Source organism: Leptidea sinapis, chromosome 33, assembly GCF_905404315.1.
Source record: "Leptidea sinapis chromosome 33, ilLepSina1.1, whole genome shotgun sequence".
Lineage (NCBI taxonomy): Eukaryota > Metazoa > Arthropoda > Insecta > Lepidoptera > Pieridae > Leptidea > Leptidea sinapis.
In genome coordinates this window covers 10,366,406-10,389,507 of record NC_066297.1, presented here as the reverse complement: position 1 = coordinate 10,389,507, position 23,102 = coordinate 10,366,406, and the positions used below count along the sequence as shown (strand labels likewise).

The window sequence follows — 23,102 nt, the reverse complement described above, 5'->3', positions numbered from 1 at the left end:
AGCTAACTGCCCAATAGCAGGTACTTCCGTCCGTCGCGTGGAATGCCGATGTAAGTAAATAAGTAATAATTATATATTTTCATCCTATCCGGTTGCGCCAGGTAATTTTAAGTGGACTGTATTTAATAAATGGGTACTCAGGTGAACAGAACAGGAATCATAGGAATAAAGGTAATCTCTGTCCCTTCTTTTCCCTCACCTCTTCTTCAAGATCCTAGGTCGTTCCTGAGTGTGATGTCAAATCACATTATATATTCGCGGGACGATTAACGAGGAAATCTCTACGATCTCAGAGCGGCCAATCAACAGGAATACGAGTACTTCCTGGATTTTTGATTAAAACCGTTCACCCTTCGGTTCGGTTACAGAATGTGTGTTACGCAATGCGACCATAGATGTCGCGGCTATCGGGTATCTTGAATAGCACAAAAAAACGTTGAAAGAAGAAAGTTGAAAATAGTCTTAGGGGCTAGGGAATATGTTGTGTCTAATTTATGTAACTGGTACTACCACTGTCAAAATAAACATAGTCTACAACACTTACCATAGTCTCAAGATAGGACAAAGCCACGTATACGCCATCAGAAGACAGCTGTTTGAACTGGTAGGATTGTTGCAAAATCTGAAAAGTGAATATGTGATAAATTGAACCTTATAAGATAACATTAAAACATTCATTTTAATTAACACTTTATTTCAAAGCAGTAATGTTCAAAGTCTATTCTATACGCTCATAAGAAGTTCATTGATTGTGGTGCGAAATGTGCGAAAGAGACGAACGCGAACACGAGGTTAGATCATGTTGTTTTTGAAAAACTTCAAGTTCGTTACAATATTTTGTTAATTGAAAGAGGCACTTAACTGAAATAAGAAACTCCATTCTTTTTAAGTTTGGATATGCTGTTATTTAGACAGTTTATCACAGAACAGTTTGTCATTGCGTGGCGTTGTATTCCAAGCGCAGTCGAAACGGACCTGCACGAAAACTCTGTCTAATAAACAAGTAGGCAGAGATTTGTTTCAGACATTTCTTGAGCGTGATTGAGACTCTAGTTGTTTATTGTACGTCAATGAGGATATACCAAGTTGGTAGAGAAAGACTTGCAGGATAAATTCCTCATAAAGAATTTCCTTATCCATGATATATATCTCAGAGTACTCATAACATACCTGTGACGTATTTGAAACCAGAATCGTAGGACTGCTTTCCTCAACATCGTATAGAATCAGATCGCCATAAGCATTCAGGAATAGAATGTCATTCCCTGTAAACAAGACAGCAAGAATTAGATTCTTACAAAGATAAGAATTAAGACACGATATATAAGATTTAAGATAAGATAAGAATTATAATTATTGCCTTCGTATCATTGATCTTGTGGCCGCACGCAACACATTGGCACATGAATAATAGTTTTATTAAGTATTAATTAAGCTTGCAATGCTTGGCCTTAACTAACTAATATTGAATGTTTTTTTTTATATAAGAGGGGGCCAGGGGCTGTTTAATAGGTTGTTTACGAACGATACACGCAATACAACTTGGCGATAGAACTTTAAAGAAAAGAATGCCATATCTGCTTAATAGTTTGCCAGAGGACATCCGACGGGAACCAAACAAAAATAAACTTAAAAAACTATTGAATCAATATTTATTGTTGCAGTAACATTTGTAAAATACGCTTTAAGATTTATTTTATGAGACTCGCTCGATCCTGTAGACAAACTGTGTAAACAGTTTTACAGGACTTTGTATTATTTTAAGAAGAATCTGTATGTTTATAATAAATAAATAATAAATAAAACATAGAAGTTATGTTTTAATTCTTTGCGAGAGTGGTCTATAGCTTATAAGCTTGAAAGACCATAATATCGGTTTGGAAATACTGCTACCGGGATTCCACAAGCTGATGGAGGTAAGAACGCTCATGTGATTAAGTGATCACGCTCTTATGGAGTTCCATTTTGAATTTCAACCTGACGTACGGTGGTGAATTCAGCCGCTGATATTAATCTGAACTATTCCTCTGAGCCCTTCGCGTGATATGCGATCGAAAACAAACAAAAACGGTTTGTGCTTAAGACCATAAAACAAAGTTGAACTCTTTCAATCAAGTGTCCATTTGTCGAGTCGAACGGCTTAGTCTCAAATCATAAAATATAAAGCACAGCGGGCTTACACTTTTCATGAAAACAAATAAAAATTATTAAAAAACATACAAATAATTTACCGCACTCTTTAAATGAGCACATGATCGTTTTACTATGTATTACATAGAATTATTAGATGCCAATAGAGACGTCCAACTCATATATTATTAAATATACTAAACTAACACTTGTTTTTGGTCCTAGCATGCCGTGTGCAACAACTTGTCGAATATACTTATTTTATGTAACCTATTGTGATTTATTTGACTCTTATTCATTAATAATACCAACATTGTATGTTTTTTATAAAAATAAGAGACGAGACGAGCAAGTCGTTCAGCTGATGGTAATTGATACAATGCTCAAGGTTTTTTGAAATACTCAAAAATTCTGAGCGGCACTACAACTGCGCTTGACACCTTGAGACATAAGATGTCAAGTCTCATTTGCCCAGTAATTTTACACACAGTAATGCTTACACATTACTGCTTCACAGCAGAAATAGGCGCCGCTGTGGTACTAATCATCTAGCCGGCATCATGTGCAAAGAAGCCTCCCACTCCTCCGTTATCCGTTACTTTATTACGGCGAGAATAGTGATCACTTTGAAAAAAATTTAAGCTGTTAAGCAACCAGAAGTATATAACAATCATAAATATCTCAATAAGTGGCCCCAGGCATACAGATCTATATATATATAAAAATGAATTGCTGTTCGTTAGTCTTGCTAAAACTCGAGAACGGCTGGACCGATTTGGCTAATTTTGGTTTTGAATTATTTGTGAAAGTCCAGGTAAGGTTTAAAAGGTGAATAAATAGGAAAATGCTGCTAAATTAAATAAAAACAACAAATTTGTTTTTCCTTTGATGTGTCCATACATCATTTCTATGAGAGAATTTATTGACGCATGGTTTGACAGTTCTGCTGTGAAACAATTTCATTACGACAGCAGGGTGCATATTTTACGAAGTAATTTTTGATGTTATGATATATTATTGAAAAATTCATATAAAAACATTATTTTATTTATTATATACAGAACAACGTCTGTCGGGGCAGCTAGTATTTAATATATTTTGACCAAGGTAAGATTCAGTTGTAAACTAATGTTTTTTCCAATCTCATCACTCTACTCTACTAATAATGTTTTGTTTAATATTGGTTTGTTATTCTTTATGCTGTGGGAGCGAAACGGTTGATGTGTCTAATGGGTCCTGCACTTGAGGTATACCCATGCTCTGGCTGTTGGCAAACTTGAGAAGGTATTTCACTAAAGATGTTTATTGCCACTAGCAATTCAAATGTTTCAAGGTTGTACTGACTTGATCTATTGCCAAAGCATGTTCACTTATCTCCTTTTGAGCTAACACATATTAATAAGTTAATGCCTGTAGAGTTTTGTTCATATTAAGGTGTTCTGATTGAAGCTGCTGTATCTCATATTCATAATTAAACCTACAAGATTCTAAATCTGAATTACACTGTTTAAGTTCTTTATACAATTTTAATACTTCCTTACGCAATTACAAATCCTTACTGAAATTATGATTCTTGACTTTATATATCTTTTAATGTTAACATATTTTATACTCTTACCTATATGCTGTAGGTATATCATATTTACTTACCAGAAGCCCAGGTTCCATTAGGAGAATTCGCTGTCAATTTGCCATCTAATATATCAGCCAAATCTATTTCATTCAGTGGTGTTTCAGGCGGTACCTCTGTCGTTTCTATCGGTGGTGCTTCAGTAGTTGTCGTCGTTGTTGTTGTTGTGGTTGTCGTAGTTGTTGTTGTTGTTACTGTTGTCGGAGCTAGTGTTGTTGTGTCTGGATCAACAGCGCCACCTTCGTTACCAGATAAAACGACCACAAGGGTCACAACTGTCACAATAGCTGCCACCATTGCGATAAATCCCACTATGTAGATGGTTTTCTTTGACTTCCTTACGTCCACAACCAGGACCTGCAGTAAGGAACTTTTAGTAAGAGTACATCGCGTTAGGCGTTCAGAATTTATTCGTGAGCAAAACTTAATGTAAGCATAAAACTAAGTTTATTTCTTTTCTAGGTTCATTTAACTACTTTTTATTTATAAAAACATATTGAATTTCTTTTAACGAGCAGCCGCCTGTGATCTCGCTGCCGTAATTTATTTTTAATTTTAGGTTTACAATTTTTTTTTCGTAGAACATTAAGGCCGAAACAAGCCATCTCACCTCACCTCACTCTTTATCTGCTACATTGAGCGTTACAATTTATTTATTGTACAAAACAGTCACTGCTATCCATGGAAAGTCTTACATCACTACATATAATAAAACAAAGTCATCTGCCGCGTCTGTCTGTCTGGTCGTGATAAACTTGTTCTCGAAAAACGACACTTGTTCTCGAGGAAGGTTTTATTATATAATTTATTATGTTTTTTATACATTTTTATACATTAACGATATTTGTGGAGGTGTCGGAAAAAAAGGCGTCTGGGGAGCTTTCAACAGCTGTATAAAATGATGTATGGTGGAATTATGTATTTTATGTATGTCTATCTCTTAAGTGTTAAGAAGGCAATGGAAGGGAGGTTTAAACATAAAGCTGAGAGATAGAGTCAGAAAGATTATAATTCAGAAAATAACCAAGGTAAAGGATGCTCTACACTTCGCTCAAAGTCTCAAAAGGAGATGGGCTGGCCATGTTGGGAGATACGATGATTATCGATGGACAGTTTACACCACAAAATGGAAAGGACCGCAAGGCGTGAGAAGTAAAGGCCGCCCGGGCGCCCGGTGGCAAGATGAGATTGTATCCAAAGCAGGGAGAGGCTGGATGACTATTGCTCAAGATAGAGAAAAATTTAATTCTTTGGAGGAGGCTCTTACCCTAAGGGGTCCACATAAGAAGGAGATTAAATTGCTTTAGTTGTAGATTTATTAAACTTAATTAGTAATATAATTATTAAATATCAAACTAAGTAATTTTATGTAACTTTTAGGTAACTATTGCAGAATTAAATAAAGCTTTTTTATTTTTATGTATCTCTTAAGTATAACACACTATATCCACATTAATACTTAAGAAATTGCCAATTATAAAGCGGTAATGTAAAAGCTCTTTACACAAATCCGACTAATCCTTTTAATTTTAGTTTATTTTTGCATCAGTGACAGTCTTTGCATATTTTTATTTTACTATATGCCCTAAGAAAATAACACTAAAGCTTTATGTGATGATATGCCTGGATAATGAATATGGAGTTGGAACATGGAGTTATTTGACAGATAGATGAAGAAGTAATGACAGATTGATGCTGGTGAAAGAGGCCAGGCAGAAATAGCAAGATCGTAATAAATAGAAGTCCGTAATCTGCCTCCCCTCTGAGAAATTGGCGTGAATATAAGTTTGTATGTATAGGTCTTTGATTGCTCATTTAAAATTAAGTTAATTATCCACTGCGCCCGTATCATAAGAGCGCTCTTAGACGGGAAATTCGGATCGTACATAATTTAATAACGACTGAGCGAGGGAAAGTTTAGTCTCGCGGTAACTTTATGCATAATATATTAATAATACTAAAGTACACTTTCATTAACTTTAGTATCCTATTCATTTTATTATTCGCTATGTGTCCTTTTTTGTGTGAGTGTCTATTTTTCAACTTATTTCGTGAACGGAGTACAATATTTTCAAATATATTTTTTATTTGATAATTGTTGGCTTTGAACCGATTTGAACTTTTTTCTAACTTTAATGGATGGACATATAATTACGAAGTGTTTCAATATTAATTTGGCGAAGTAGTTATTGCTATTATAATTTTGTAGGCGTTAAAATTGTTGATTACTTTCCTTTTTTATTGATCCTTATCTGGTTGACTAACTGTATTAATTGTCTTAACGTCTTAAACACATTTGTCATTTTGCTCATAAGTATTTTTTTAAATCATTAATTAAACACGATTAAATATAATTTACAGAGAAGATAAAACCTAATAGTTAGTACCTACTGAGCTAAAGGTATTATGAATATGCCTGGTTTGTTTCTGAGTCATGTATGTTTATTTGTATTTATGTATATTTTAATAAGTGTAACGTATTAAATATATCGATATCTTAACCATTGCACAGGCTCTGCCTCGTTGGAATAATATATTTTGTATCAATATTATTATTATGAAAGAGAGGCGACACTACAGTTTCGTAACACAACTTACAAAAAGTATTCGAAGCTCTTTCGAAATAGACCGTTTACGGAAATGACAATCGGAATAATTATTATCGTTGATATATCATCTACTCAGTAACAGTATATAGACAAAGTGGTAGGTCTAAGTAGTTCGATAATGATTTATTAATTCTTTATTATTATTATTACAATACAATACACATACCTGTTAAAACAACCACATATTTTCGTATATACTACAATATTATTCACCGTCACTCCCGGTATTGAAACTCACGTCATTTGAGATATCTCTTGGTTTATCACCACTAAATTCCGTTTGACAGCTTATCAAACTCTAAATAAATCATTCAGTCTAATGCTTACTCTGATTAGTTTGAACTGACTGTCGCTATATAATTTTAAAGATCAAGTTTAGGTTATCGCTTAACAATAAAAAAACTATCTTACCCGTTACGGTTTGCTTTGTCCGAATAAAAATAATTGTAATCATTTTATAAATAAGTCTAAGACTCAAAATTGACAATCATGTCATCTGGAAGCCAAATTGCATTCCAAGTAATTGGGGGATCTTTTAGTTTTTTAAAGTGAGGCAATTCTTCAAGCTAGCCCACATTTTTTTATGACTATAAGGGACGAGACGAACTGGACGTTCAGCTACTGGTAATTGATACGCCCTGCCCATTACAATGCAATGCCACTCAGGATTCTTGAAAATACTCAAAAATTCTGAGCGGCTCTACAATTGCGCTCGTCTCCTTGAGACATAATATGGAGGGTCCGTAGCTACTACGTAAGTCGGTACTGGCAAGGAGCCGATCTAATTCCTAGCCAACAGATATGTTTGGAGCGTTTAAGCAAAAAGCAATCATATATCGTGAACTATAATGTCAAATAATGTCAAGAAAATAAGATGTTAAGTCTCATTTGCCCAGTAATTTCACTAGGTACGGCGCCCTTAAGACCGAAACACAGTAATGCTTACACATTACTGCTTCACGGCAGAATAAGGCCCGTTGAGGTACCCATAATCTAGCCGGCATCCTGTGCAAAGTAGTCTGCCCCTGATAACAACATTCAGCACAATCCGGTTACAAATTATGCACCCTATAGTCCGACAACTTCGTGCGCGACCGTCCCACGGGGTAACAGACGGTGGCGGGGACGGGTACTAAGATGTCAGCGGGTAGCGGGTGATGTTGCGGGGAAGTGCAACGCGCGAGTCTGCCGTTGTCCGACTGTAGTGTCAGCTGGAAACTTTTGATCGTATGATATGCAGAGTTGCTCAAATCGTGGGGTCTAGTTCTCTGTAAACGATCTTTTGGCCCTGCCGCCGAGTTATAATATCAAACACCCAGAAACTTAAATATCAACTTTATTTCATTACTATTTGGATGTGTAGTACCTCTTCAATGTGGCTTTCGAAGAACTTTCTTCCACGTATGATATGGAATGATACTATGGAATGACCGTTGCGCGGTGTTTCTAGACCGCTACGATATTCCTTCAATAAAAGTTCATACCTACACCTTCCTAAGTGGGCCGGCCACGCTCCTATGATTCTTCTGATGTTGCACCATCTACTAACAAGTACGCCTGCTTATCCCACTATTCCAAATAAATAAACTACAGAAGTAATAAATTCGGACGTTCAATGTAGCAATAAGAGTATAACTAGGAATTTCGAATATTACCCAGTGCTATTTACGTTGAGCTTTCGCGATCTTATTTCTTTGCGCTTTTAAACCACCCTCGTACATCTCTCTATTTACTAGAAGTAAATCCATTTTGTAAAAAAAATTGCCAAAAATTAAAAAAAAATTACATGTGGTAAATGTTAGTTTACGCGTTCAGACAGACAGACGCAGCAGAATACTTTGAGGCACAATATAATATGATTACTTATTATAATACAACCGGGTCATAGGTGGGCTTAAATTATTGGCATTTGTAAAGATAAGCTTGTCTCTATGATCCATGGCTCACAAATTGAACTCTCTTGTATTTTTTGTTTAAAAGTCTTGCAAAAATTGTAAATAGGAATGAAAATCAAATGTTATTGAAGTTGTAATACTAATGAATTACAAAAGACATCAAATAAAATTGCTGACAGCAGAAGATGAAAGGAACTCCTTTGAAGTTCTAACATATAAAGAAATATAAAATAATATAAATCGTTCAAACAAAATATATAATTATTGTAAATGGCGCACACAAGTTTCTTTTTGGACGCACCAAATTTAAGGCCATTACATATTATAGCCTATTTCAAAATTTTTATTTTAGTGATAAAATTCAAGTATTTCATAAAAAAATATTGTGAATATGAATAATTAACAATAATATAAATAATTTGATAATAATAAATGTGTCTTTGTCTTAATTAGGGACACATTAATTTATTCCAAAAATGTGAAAGATTTTGCAGCGGCCTAAAACCTCTTTGCTGTTACAAAAGAAACTGTATTACCCGGATTAATTGAAAAAGCTCTGCTTACTATCATATAATTTGCAGTTAGGTACAAACTTTAACTTTATAGGGATAATTTTATTACGCATTAGTGTGTAATATTATTATGCACATGTGTATTATAGTTCGGTTTATGGACCTAATAACGATGTTATAAGGCTCACTTTCGAGCAAGAGTATTTAAAATATTATTATAGGTTGTTTTGCTACGTATGCTTTACAATTTATTCAGATGACTTAAAAGGGTTAGAAACCATATTGAATGATACCGTTATATACAATGACTAGCTGACCCGGCAAACGTCGTTTTGCCATATAAATTATTTTTAGAGTTAGACCATTTCTTGGAAATTGCAACATTACATTATTATTGTTAAATAAAAGGAATATTATGAAATAAACGAAGTCTAAGTTATTCCTAATTACATCAGCTACCTGTCAATCAAAGTCACGTCAAAATCGGTCCAGCCATTTCGGAGATTAGCCGGAACAAACAGACAGACCGACAAACAGACAAAAATTTAAAATGTTCATTTGATGTACGTACCGTATACAGGGTGGCCCACCCAAACCGGTCAGTATGGGGATTTCAGAATATATAAGAGATAGAAGAATATCTTCTAAGGAACCACGATATCGATTTTAGAGAAAACAAAAACTGCATTCATAGATTTTCAAAAAAAATCATACACGACTCGGAAATCGAACCCGGTCATTTTGGAAAAAATAGACATTTTTATTCTATTGCCATTTTGATAGTGTAGGTTATAAGGAGTGAATGTTGCTATGAAACCTTGTGTCTAAAATGAAAAGAAATTACTTTATTTGATATTGTTTCATGTAAGTTGTCGGTTTTAGTCGTTAAAAAAATGTAGGTACTAACCAATCGTCATGTTGTCTGCGTATACCAGTAAAAATATTTTATTATGCTGTTATTTGAAAATGGAATGTGAACTTCTAAGATTGCCGAATTTCAATTTAAAAAAAATAATGCTTCATGCCTGCGTACCAGTAAAAATATGTTATTGCTGGTATTTGAAAATGGAACGTGTACTTCTGGATTACGAAATTTCAATCAAAGAGAAAACGAATGACGGGAGTTGACTATTGCATTCAAGAAAATGGTTGCCATTTTGAACATTTGCTAAAATAATTAAAAAAATATTTAAAAAAGCTCTTCTTTCAATTTTAAACACAAGGTTTCATAGCAACAATCACTTCTTACAACCTACACTATCAATATGGCAATAAAACAAAAATGTATTTTTTTTCTAAAATGACCGGGTTCGATTACCGAGTCGTGTATGATATTTTTTGAAAATCTATGAATGCAGTTTTTGTTTTCTCTAAAATCGATATCGTGGTTCCTTAGAAGATATTCTTCTATCTCTTATATATTTTGAACTCCCCATACTGACCGGTTTGGGTGGACCACCCTGCATATATTTAATATATATAAAAAACAGTTATTTCAATATAACAAACAGACTCTCCAATTTTATTTATATGTATAGATAAGCATAGGCGAAATTAATATAAATAAAACTCTACCTGGTCACTGGTGCCCATCTCCATGTTGGAGCCCTGCTGCGTCATTTTGTGATCTTATATATTTCACCTGCGAGAAGAAAAATATTGAAATGAGAAATCAAGTTTACGAACACCTTCAAGCGTTTAATGAAATATTAAAAGTATTAAAAGATTAATACTACTGGGAAAAAAGAAAAGAAAACTCCTGTTGTTAACTAATTATATACCTACAGTATATTTCTATCATTATATTACATAATATTACAAAGGTGTTCAATTAAAACTTGAAAGTGAGAAGGCGTATGTTGCCAGTAACATTCATTAAATCTTATATTATTTTTCGATTAGAATATCTTTTTTCTGAATTTACAATTCCTTTGTTCATGTTATCCCTTTTCTTCTTTTAATGTTTTCCTGAAAATCCCTGTACTGTAGCGACTACGGCTTCATCTTCATGGAAGATGTTTTTTGATGAAGAAGGACGTATTTCGATGCAAGCATCTCGAATCGTAGCCATAGTAATGGCAGACCTGTTAGCCGGGGCATTAATTTGTTGGAACAAAACAATGTTTTCTAGTTTACCTCACCATTTCTCATGAATTTCGTTAGGCAGATTTTCTATTGATTCTGCATATAAAGAGCCAGTAACAGCAACTCCATGGTCAAAATATTAAATCATCACCAATAAAAGGCATAAAATTATTTTCTCAAAATTGATTCCTTTAGAATTATTTTTGATGTCATTTCTAATATACTAGTTACTACTCCCCCAGCATTTTTTTTTTGCGCTCTTTTCAATAAAAAATACAATATTGTACAGTCATTTCTATCGCTATAAAATAATCATAATCTAGTACCAGGCTGTCCGATCACTTAGATATTCAGCTGTGGAGTAATAGGATTAACGACAGATCCATTTTTTTATAAAACATTTAAATTTATTTATAGATAATGACTGAACAGTGGCTGGGACTTTATTGTAAAAGTGTATACATTTACCCTTTAAGCTTTTATGTACCTTATGAAGCCTACTAGAATTAGTTACAAACAATCCCTTATTTCTAGTGTTATAATAATGAAAATCACTATTAAGAACAAAAAGGGGACGATTTTTGTGAACGTATATTATAAATGTACTGACAATGAACAGTCATAATATTTATTTCTTTAAATTTTTCTTTGAGAGACTTTACTATCCCAGAAAATAATACCCATTATCTTTCCATCTGAACGGTTCGCCATAAATTTCAGAATATAAAATCGTCACCTTTTTGCTCTTAATAGTGATTTTCATTATTATAACACTAGAAATAAGGGATTGCTTGTAACTAATTCTAGTAGGCTTCATAAGATACATAATAGCTTTAAGGGTAAATGTATACACTTCTACAATAAGTCCCAGCCACTGTTCAGGCATTATCTATAAATAAATTTAAATGTTTTATAAAAAAAATGGCTCTGTCGTAAATCCTATTACTCCACTGCTGAATATCTAAATGATCGGACAGCCTGGGACTAGATTGTGGTTATTTTATAGCGATAGAAATGACTGTACAACATTGTATATTTTTATTGAAAAGAGCGCAAAAAAAAAGAATGCTGGGGGAGTTCCTTGCGCCGCTTCTTCTCTCTCAGAGCGCCATTTGTTTCCGAAGCGGTGGTAGTATCTAGTAGTATAAGAAATGACATCAAAAAGAATTCTAAAGGAATCAATTTTGAGAAAATAAATGCCTTTTATAATAATTGCATAGCTTCTATCGCGGGCCTTGAGCGTGGGGAGGGAATCCAGAAATTTCGTAACGAAAATAACCTAATACCCCCCCACTAGATGAATATAGATATTTCGCCATGGTCGTTACAGTAAAAGCAAAAGTGATAACCGCTGTTCCACCGCAATTGTAACGACTATAGCGATTAACTGGCGATTTCAACATCAACTTCGCTGATAAAAAATCAGAGCGGTTGACAAATTTTCTTTCGAAAAGAATGAATTTGAAAATGAATCCACAAGAATCCACAACAAAATATGGGACCACCATTGACGCGGTATTTTCCAGATATTTAGAAGATATCAAGTCTGAAACTTATGTTTCTTATTTCAGTTACCATAAACCTAACTCCGCCTCCATATCCTGCCCTATATCAAAGGGTTGGTATGGTACCGGTCCCAAGCCCGGATAAAGGAGGAGGGAATCCAAGCCAAGTTGTGAGACGTACCGTGACGCGGCTGCGTGTCTGGGGGAGAGCTCAGACTTTAACGGTGTACCTCCGATACCTGGACACCTCGGAGTGTTATTTTATGCCCTTCGGCCAGTAAGCGGGGCTCTGCTGGTTCGTGACCTTTATTTCCCTAGCTTCTCGTGGAAACAAAGTGGAGGACAATAATTTATTGAATTCAATTTTGACCAACATAGGTACAAACCTATCTATCTCAGAACCCGAGGGTGAGCGGCTAGACGCCCCCAAGGGAACCGAAAACTTAACTCAGGTCGAGAGGCTAATCCCAGGCGAGTTGGCAACGGTTAAGGAAACCACAACGACTACGGAAACAGACTCGAAACTGAGAAATACAAAGACGAAGCCAAATAAGCTGTCCGGTGCAGCCCGGAAAAGATTCAGAAAGCTTCTCCAAACGGATATGCCTGTAGAGGAAGCCAAGGCGTTAGCCAAAATGCCTTGGAATGACCTACAGAAGCACTGAAGCTTATCCGAGCGCAAAATGCGAAACTGAACACCGAATACTGGAAGGTGCTCCACGCGAGGGAGGACAAGGGAGGCCAAGTGGTCACTTTTTTCTTGGACGATTCCTCCGCGGAGACTCTGAAAGAGTCCGAGTGCAGAGCTGCCCTTGGTTTTAGAAAGATTAATTTTAAGATCAAGGGCGTCTCTGAGGGTTCCGCATCCGCGAGTGGACAGCAACCCATCCAGACCAGCGGGCCTGTGCGGCTGGGAACATCCGGGATCTCAAGGACCCCGCAACGGCTGGTTGCCCCCAAAACTACGACCCGGGGCAAAGAGCCGATGACTAGGAACGTCTCAGGTCCCCTGGGGAGGGAAGGATCAGAGTCGGGCTAATTCTGGCCGCGGGTGGAAACACCCATACCAGAAGACAGACCGACCTAAGCCTTCCACCTCCGGTGGGATCCAATGACGCACCGAAGTGATAGGGCGAGGATACTTCAGGCCACGCCAAAGCTGCTACTGCAGTAATGGAGAAATGCCTCGCGAATAGAGAGATCCTTTTTGCCCTACTACAAGAGCCGTGGGTCAACACCGGCAAAATACTGGGACTGAACGCCGCTGGTAAGTTAATCTACAATAACAGCGGATCAAAACCCAGAGCTTGCATAGTCTTCAACAAGAACACTAATTTCTTACCTGCTACAGAGGTCTGCACCGACGACCTTGTTGCGGCGTACATCTATTTCAAGGGTTGGGAAGATACCAAGGTGATCGTTTGCTCGGCGTACCTTCCATATGAAGAAAAAGACCCGACAACAGAATTGGCGAGAGTGGTCGAGAATGCACGACGCAACAACGCCAAACTGATTGTCGGAGCCGACGTCAATGCGCACCACACAACTTGGGGAAGCAGCGACGTTAACCATAGAGGTTAGCAACTTCTTAATTTCTTAGACACTAACAGCTTACAGGTACTAAACAGAGGTAATAAGCCAACCTTCGTTACCTCAAACAGGCAGGAAGTTCTAGATATTACTTGCGCTACCGACAACATTGCCAGGCGAATATCAAACTGGCGAGTCAGTGATGAAATTTCGCTATCGGATCACCGACACATAGCATTTGATATCTTGGCTTGCCTCGAAAAACAAACATATACGTTAAGGGATCCAAAGAAAACAAACTGGACTGTCTACAAAGAGAAACTCAGGAGTAATTTGGAGAACATCCCTAAGCGCATCAGAACCCTGGATGAGCTAGAGTTGGCAGTGAAAGTAACCACGGATGGCATCACTGACGCATACGAGGCTAGCTGCCCTCTCTCCTTACAACACTCAATCAGGAAAGTGCCTTGGTGGAATTCAAACTTGAACAAACTAAGGAAGAAATCCAGAAGGCTATTTAACAGGGCTAAAAAGACCCAAGAATGGGAACCCTACAAAGAAGCCCTGACAGAATACAACAGAGAAGTTAGGAAGGCCAAACGAGCATCTTGGAAGAGGTTTTGCGAGGATTTATCTAAAACTCCCCAAGGAGCACGAGTACACAAACTGCTCGCCAAGGACAAACCTAGCCAAATCGGTCTGTTTAAGAGACCAGATGGATCTTTTACAGCTGACGAGGTAGAAAACGTAAGAGTACTGATGGCCCACCACTTTCCGGGGGCTACCCATCAACCATCTGTAGCAACGCCTACACAACGGCCTCTTGACGAGGACTGGCGTAGTGCGGCAAAGATAATCAGACCCCGGGATATAAGGTGCGCCATCAAAACTCTGAAACCCTATCAGTCAAGCGGTGTAGACAACATTTTTCCAGCGCTTCTTCAAAAAGGCTTGGATATCCTAGTACCGCTACTAGTCAAAATATACCGGGTAAGCTTTGCCTGGGGCTATCTTCCAGAACAATGGACTAAAAAGGACTACTCAAGACTGTCAAGCTCCTTCAAACCCATAAGCATTACCTCCTTTCTCCTGAAGGTTATTGAGAAAGTCTTGGACATACGCCTAAGAGAGGATGTTCTAAGCCTAAAGCCCATTCATAGTTCTCAACGCGCCTATTGCAGAGGCAGGTCTACAGAAACGGCCCTTCTACAACTTGTGGATAGAGTCGAGAAGGCATTACAAGACAAACAAATTGCACTCTGTGCGTTTCTAGACATTGAGGGCGCCTTTGACAATACCCCGATAGACACGCTAGTAAAGGGACTAATTACCAAAAACGTAGACTCCACCACTGTCAAATGGGTAAGGTCAATGCTCTCAAATTGCAAAGCTCTAATCTCCCTCAATGGGACATCACTGGAGCTATACACTACTCGAGGTTGCCCACCAGGTGGCGTTCTTCTGCCACTTCTATGGACACTAGCAGTAGACGAACTACTCAGTAAGCTGGCAGAACTCAGGATTGATGTGGGGGACTAGGGTACGCAGACGACCTAGTTATTACCGTCAGAGGTTTCTGCCAAAGCCTACTAAGCTCTATATTGCAAAAGGCGCTAAACACCATCTCACAGTGGTGCAGTTTGGTACAGCCAACAAACTGTCAGTCAACGCAGGAAAAACTGTTATTGTGCCATTCACGAGGAAACGAACACTTAACAAACTGAACCTTGAACGGCTCTACTTTAGAATTCTCAGCTGAGGTTAAGTATCTGGGAGTCACATTCGACCAGAAACTCACATGGAATTCTCACATCGACAAAGCCGTAAAAAAGGCCAAAACAACCTTGGGTGTATGTCGACGTCTGGTAGGGAGACATTGGGGAATGCGCCCAAATATCCTCCTATGGCATTTCACAGTAATTGTGAGACCAACAATCACATACGCCTCCATTGTGTGGTGGAACAAAGCCAGCCAGAAAACAACTGCAGACAGACTAAATAGCCTGCAGAAACTTGCCTGTATGTTGGTAACCGGGGCCATGACGTCTACTCCTGGTGCGGCCATTGAAGCAATGCTAAACTTACCGCCTCTTCCACTGTTCATACAGCAAGAGGCGAAGGCAAGCATGCTGATATGCAACATATAGGTATTTATCATCTATGTACAACAGTGAATATCTGTACTCGAATAATTTGTGTACAAAGTGTTTTAAATATAGCACAAATGCAGTATTATTTTTTGTTTTGTTAATTTATATATAATACTGCTATAAAAATAACCAAAATTTTCGATATTAAAATAAGCGATATGAAAAGTAGCCCTCTTTTATATATACACACACACACACACACACACATATAGTTTAAATTCTCAATTCTCAATCTCTCAATTCTTCATTATGTATATAACAGAAACCATTAAACCAAGCACGTGTACTATTTAGTACCTTTGTTTTTATTTTAAGCTATTGCATATCTTCTATCGCGGGCCTTGAGCGTGGGGACCGAATCCAGAAATTCCGTAACGAAAATAACCTAACACTTACTTACTAGATGTATCTAGATATTTCGGCACACTTTTACAGTTGCCGTGAAACAGCGGTTATCACATATGCGCGATGTGCAGAAGGTCCCAGGTTCGAGCCTGGGGTAAATCTTGATTTTTTTTTTAATTTCTTTATTTTTTTTTTATCACGTTTTTTTAATTTTTATTATTATGACAAGCATTTTTATTTAGTTTCACCTGTCCCGTTGTCTGTCTGTAATCAAATCTTGCAAGTTAAATTTTACTCAGTTCCCGTTTGCCTTTTTTAAAACTAATTCTATTAAAAAAAATACTGCATATATAAAATAAATAAATAATTATAATTGCATAAGTTGATAAAAATGCTATGCAATAGCTTCACCGCGGCAGTCCCCGAGTGCCACACGTCTTTTTACATGTATAATTTATATAACACAGGAAACTAAAGGCTTATATTCACTCATAGTTATTAAAATAGTTGTATGAAACTGTTTGTTCCGTATATAAATAAAAAAAAATAACGCCTGAAAATTAATAAACAGCAAAAACGAATTAAATATATGGCTGATGCATGCGTCAACTCGTGTACGGGTGCTGCTTATGGTGCCAGGTCGACCTGCTATATATTTGTTGGATGCGATTACTAATTATGACGTTAATCACGACCAAAATGTTCACAAAGCAACCTTACACAAACAATGAATTCAAGTTCTAAAGGTTACTGCATCCAATAAACGAAACTTATACAGTTTAATATTTATTACTTTCTATGAAATATTTGATATTATTGGATACAGCATGATTCATATATTGGATGCAGCACCATAGAAACCAATTTTTATCCTCTCGTATGTTAACTGTCTAAATGACAATTCAAGCCCATCTGTGGATCCCATTACAGGACTTTCCACAGATCTGGGTTTGAGCGCAAAATTTTGAGACCTAGGTTTAAAAAAACTAGATGTTCTCTTAATCTAGTTAAAACTTTGTAAAACTACAGATCATTTTATAATTAAGATATATTCTTGAAATTTCTTACACTACTACCACTTAACTTTGTATTGCATTGCAACTGTTCTAGGTTCAATAATATTGGTCTCCTAAAACATAACTTTTATTCTCTCATGTATAAAAAATAAAACGATTGCTGAATATAATATTATATTTTATTTATACAATGTAACATATATGATAAAATTAAAAAACAAATGGCATATGTTCTATACATTTATTTTTCAGTACACTTGTTTTTAAACTTGGGACCAAAAAAGCACCTCTTCCAAAGTCACTTCAGTGGGTCTCATATCTCGTTTGTTAATAATACTTTCCTGGCGGCAGGGACAAAACATTTTTTGTTTACAATAATTTTAACTTATTGTCAAGCTAGTTTAAATAATGACACGTTGTAATATTCAACATATCTTGAGTATGAAAGTATCAAAAATGAGACTCATAATTGGTACAAAAAACACTGTCTCATAAAGACTAAGATTTTGCAGAATTATGTTGATACAAAAGTTATCATTATTAATTATTCAAGATTTACATAGAACTAGGACTTAAATACAACGAAAAAACAAACATGTTTGGAAGAGAAATATCAAAAACCATGTTAATAAACATAGTGAAAAATGAACATATCTGCTCTATGAAGGCTATATAGTATGGATACAACTTATATATGTATGTTAACGCATCCCATTACAGGACACTGTAATTTGGTCGTGCTAGTAGAAGGTTTTCGGACTATTATTATTATTATTCAGCCTCAGGCTTCCCTCAACACCTTCCAAATATCCCTGTATTTTTTTCGGACTAAAATTAAATTAAAAATTAATGTGGTATGGCTCGAGCAAGTGAATACACACATTGCCACATTGCAAGCTATACAATATGTAATGGTCCTCTTCTTGCAGACGGCGCATTGGCGCTAATTCGGTCTAGCTTTCCGGGCTTAATAAAATCATATTGTGCACGAGTGTGTACTGCTGCTCGGATGGATGCATTGGGTGCAGGCGTTCTGCATGCTGCTAACAAATCAGTAATTAACGCCATCTGGAATTTACGATGTGACAGTGGCAGATTTTTGTTCAGTAAAATATATGAGTTCAGGACACTAGCGTTCAACATCTTTCTAAAAAAATTTTGTACCACACTCTAGTCCGCCTTCTTTCAATGGGATACATTGCGAGTTGCTGATCTTTGCGATCTACTCCGCTCATACATATGTTGTAGTCTTGCCCGACAGTCGGCTTCAAAGTATCACCACACCTGGTAGTTGCGAGGTGCCCTCGGGTTTCATCATTGTTGTTATTGTTAGTACTATTTCATGCAAAAAAAGCCAATAAAAACAAATTGTGAGTGCAAAATTAACATTTTCAGTGTAAAAAAATTTAACAAAATTAGAAGTACTAAAAGCAATCAAGTCAATAAAAATGCAAGAAAGAAGTCAATAAAATACATTTTAAAAATCGATCAAAATTGATTTTTAAATTAAATTAATTCGTCATAATAACTGCCTTAGACACAGCATCCAATAACTTTTTAAAATATAGCTATATGAAAAAACAAAAACAAATAATTTTTAATTAAAATAACAGAAGAAAATCGATAAAAAATCGAACATGAATTTCAATAGCCTGTTCCATATAATCCAACCGGCGGCCATTTTGTTATTCAAAATTCCTATCTGTGGCAAGTCCTAGAACAGGACTTTTGAGTGTATTCATGTCTTTGAGCTCGGAATTTACACATTTTCGACTAAATTACACGTATTTTGTAATAACTATATTGAAGTTCAATATAATTTCGACCTAACTACACAGATGCGTTAAGGTTTTAATAATTTTTCGACCAAATATGACAAAACGAAATCCACGTACAAATTTGTACAGTTACTTGTATGTTGGTTCTATGGCTGTTTTTGACTTTAAAATAAAAAGAATACGTCAATATGAGTAAATGAAATGAAATATTACTTACTATTCCATGATTATTCCAGTTTAAATCACTAAAACTTACTAAGTTCAACACAAAAACAATCGTGAAATCGCGACAATCGCTGATTGAACTTGTCACAGATTAAAACAACAAATTTCAACTTTTTTGTACCATAGACGTGAATTATATATGAGAGCGAGAGTCACTTCATTCTAATACAATTTTTCATGTGGGCAAAAGAGTAAGAACTATAAGAACGTCAAAATATGCTCGAAACTGAACAAGGTGATCGCACCTGTGGCGGGTCCTGTGACAGGACCTTCCACAAACTGTGTCCTGTGTACCGTGTCCTGTAATGGGCGCGTTAACATACAAGAGGTAATAACCTCTTACAATAGTAAAATACTCTATTTGATTGAAAAGAGTGGCAATTGAGTTTCTTATATGTTCTTCTCACGAGCTCTACTTTTCCCGTACATATAGTAGATTCAGTAATTTAAAAGAAATATTTAAAGTGACGATTTAAAAGCGCTTAATTTAAGCCTAATTGAATAAAGATTATTTGACTTTGAATTTGACTTCAATATTAGTATATAACTGTTTTTGGTTGAACCGTTGACTCAACCACGAAGCCCCCAGTTCGATCCTCGCCCACAACATTATAAATTTATAATTCACATGTGCGTATATGCGACGCTTTGTATCGGTCGGTAATCTCTTGTGATCTGGTATTTTAAGGCCTGAATTGACTTTGAGTGCCGAAAATTTAGTTATAACTGTTTTCTTTAAATGAATAATAACTACTACCACTAATATACTAATGTAGCTAGCAGTTCTAAAAATAATTTATGATATAATATAGTTGTAGTACTTCTTGTATACATGTATATATATTGTGTAGATATTCCCCACTTTCTTTATGGCGTGGAGTCGTGGACGATACGAGCTCGAGAGTGGCAGAGGATTGATGCCTTCGAGATGTGGTGCTAGAGGCGTATGTTGAGGATACCTTGGACGGCCAAGCGAACAAATGTATCGATCCTCTCACAGCTCAAGATAAAAACCGGTCTTTCCACGATATTCATATTTTGGCCACATAATACGATGGGGTAATGAGAGCCTGGAGAAATTGATCGTAGTTGGGAACACAAGTGGCAAACGAGCCCGAGGCCGATCTCCTGCCAGATGGACCGACCGTATAAAAGACTCCAGGTCCCCGTGGTTTAGCTCCGTCGTCAGAGCCGCGATGGAAACAAATAGTTCGCCCCAAGTGTGGACCACTTGTTGATGACCACCATCCTCAGTCATGAGGGAACGACTAGAGCGAGACTTTTTGTATTTTCAAATTACGTGTTGTAACAAAAAAAAATGCAATGCAGTCCGGTGTGGAACCCTTCTTACAAAGTTCATATTTATAGGTTAGGACAGGTACAGTCAAAATTTTTCTATTTTTTGTATTTTTATTTATTATTGGGGATTTGTATGAGCCAAATTCAGAAAATTTTATACGAAGCATTGTAAGTTCGGATCTGATACTTTATTGTCGTTGGATCCCTCATGAACAGACTTATAAATAAAAACCCAATATCTTTGGTTATATTTTCATTGAAAACCCAATGATATTTAAAATAATTTATTCTTTTAATACTATAATATCATTGTGAGAACCTTACTCTTTTACGGCATTTTGAAATAAAAAGTAAATATTTTATCAAGGATCTATGTCAAGTTGTGACAGGCTTTCATTTTTCAAAGGCTATCCTTTTCTGCTGAAGTAAAACTGACACAGTAGATTTATAACTGAAACCTTAAATTAATTAACTATACAGGCCAGGTTAATTACTTCAGTGTGCGTGACAAGCTACGTATACTACTACGTATAGTACTACGTATACTTATACTCGTGATTTGTATTTCACTTTATGGTAGTGTGCGTGAATTGATAAAATAGAGGTTAACTGTAAACCTCATTTTTTTCAACGTTTTCACAGCTCTCACAGTCTATATAGACGTATAAATTATCTAAGACTGAAACTATATACTTTTAATAGTTTAGACATAGACGAGGGGGACCAACGACCATATATGGGTCATACGATGGTTTTTGATCACCGCGGCCCATACCCACTTAAGGCTTTAATTATTAATACATGCCCATTGGTCATAAGGCTAAGGCGGGAGACCACGGCGTACGTAGTCGTATTTAAAGGTTTTAATATTTTTTTTTATTTGTGTATTAATCCTATTAGGATTATCACTTTAAGACAGCAAATTGTTTAGATTAGCAAGAGCGACAACTCAACTCAATTTCCTAATATGAAAATATTGGGGTTGAGCAGGTTATCAACTGTAAACTAGATCCTGTAGATGAAGCCACAACCTGAGAGTTGAACAAAGCATACAATATTTTATAACAATACGTCACTCGAACGGTTAGCTCAGTTGGGGTAGCACTCGCATGGAACGCGAGAGTTCGTGGGTTCGAGTCCCGCATCGTTCATAAAATTTTATTTGTGTTATAGTAATTATTAAATAATAATAATAATTGATGACTAAAACAATGAAGACAAACACGTAATTTGAAAATACAATATTTTCTTTTTATTTCAAAATGCCGTAAAAGAGTAAGGTTCTCACTATGATATTATAGTATTAAAAGAGTAAATTATTTTAAATATCATTAGGTTCTCAATGAAAATATAACCAAAGATACCTATTGTGTTTTTATTAATTATAAGTCTGTTCATGAGGGATCCAACGACAATAAAGTATCAGATTCGAATTTACAATTCTTCGTATAAAATTTTCGGAATTTGGCTCATACCAATCCCCAATAATTAATAAAATACAAAAAAATAGAATAATTTTGACTGTACCTGTAACCTATAAATATGAACTTTGTAAGGAGGATTCCACACCGGACTGCAATACAATAAAAGACTACGCACGTAGCTGTTAAAAAGTATCTTTGACACATCAGGGTCTTTGAAAAATTTAGTTGTTCTTATCACAAAACCTGAAAGACGACATGCCTTTATGGAATTCAAAGTAAATGAACTCGTGATACAAGATAATGCTCATTTAGTTAACAGACGGTTTTATTACATGAATACTAGTAATATTATAATAATGACGCATTTAGAATCCCACAATAATATCTCTAATCAACCAACATCAACGGCTATCTAAAGCTTATCTGTAGATAAACAAATGTAATAATACAAATATTACATCAATAAAATTCATAAATATTTTTGGTATCGTTATTATATTACACTGTATATTATAACTTAGACATTGTGGCGAAAAATTAAACTGTATTTATGCTGTTATTTTACGTAAAATATATTTTTTATGATAATTTGGGACGAGATGAGCAGGACGTTCAGCTGATGGTACCTGATACGCTGCAGTGCCGCTCAGGATTCTTGCAAAATCCAAAAATTGTGAGCGGCACTACAACTGCGCTTGTCACCTTGAGACATAAGATGTTAAGTCTCATGTGCCCAGTAATTTCACTAGCTACGACGCCCTTTAGACCGAAACACAATAATGCTTACACATTACTGCTTCACGGTAGAAATAGGCGCCGTTGTAGTACCCATAATCTAGCCGGCATCTTGTGCAAAGCAGCCTCCCACTGGTAAATATAATTATATTATTTAAAATTTAAAAAAAAAATCATCTTTATTTGATACAATTCGTGCTGTATGTAAATATATCTATCAAAATATGTATATTT

The 23,102-nt window shown here is 35.9% G+C and overlaps 1 protein-coding gene across 2 annotated transcripts in view; it reads right to left on the bottom strand.

The window, feature by feature from the left end:
• Positions 1-23,102, bottom strand: part of LOC126974631 (venom dipeptidyl peptidase 4-like) — a 56,191-nt gene that overhangs the window by 23,337 nt on the left and 9,752 nt on the right. The window contains exons 2-5 of one of the 2 annotated variants that reach the window (XM_050822139.1): positions 10,352-10,418; positions 3,781-4,117; positions 1,171-1,265; positions 545-622 (exon numbers count right to left, since the gene is read on the bottom strand). In XM_050822139.1, coding sequence (XP_050678096.1) covers positions 545-622; positions 1,171-1,265; positions 3,781-4,117; positions 10,352-10,396 — 555 coding nt within the window. In that variant the 5' untranslated portion in view covers positions 10,397-10,418. Of the gene's footprint in view, positions 1-544; positions 623-1,170; positions 1,266-3,780; positions 4,118-6,535; positions 6,688-10,351; positions 10,419-23,102 lie in introns of those variants that run through there. The other variant, XM_050822140.1, reaches the window with a different exon arrangement.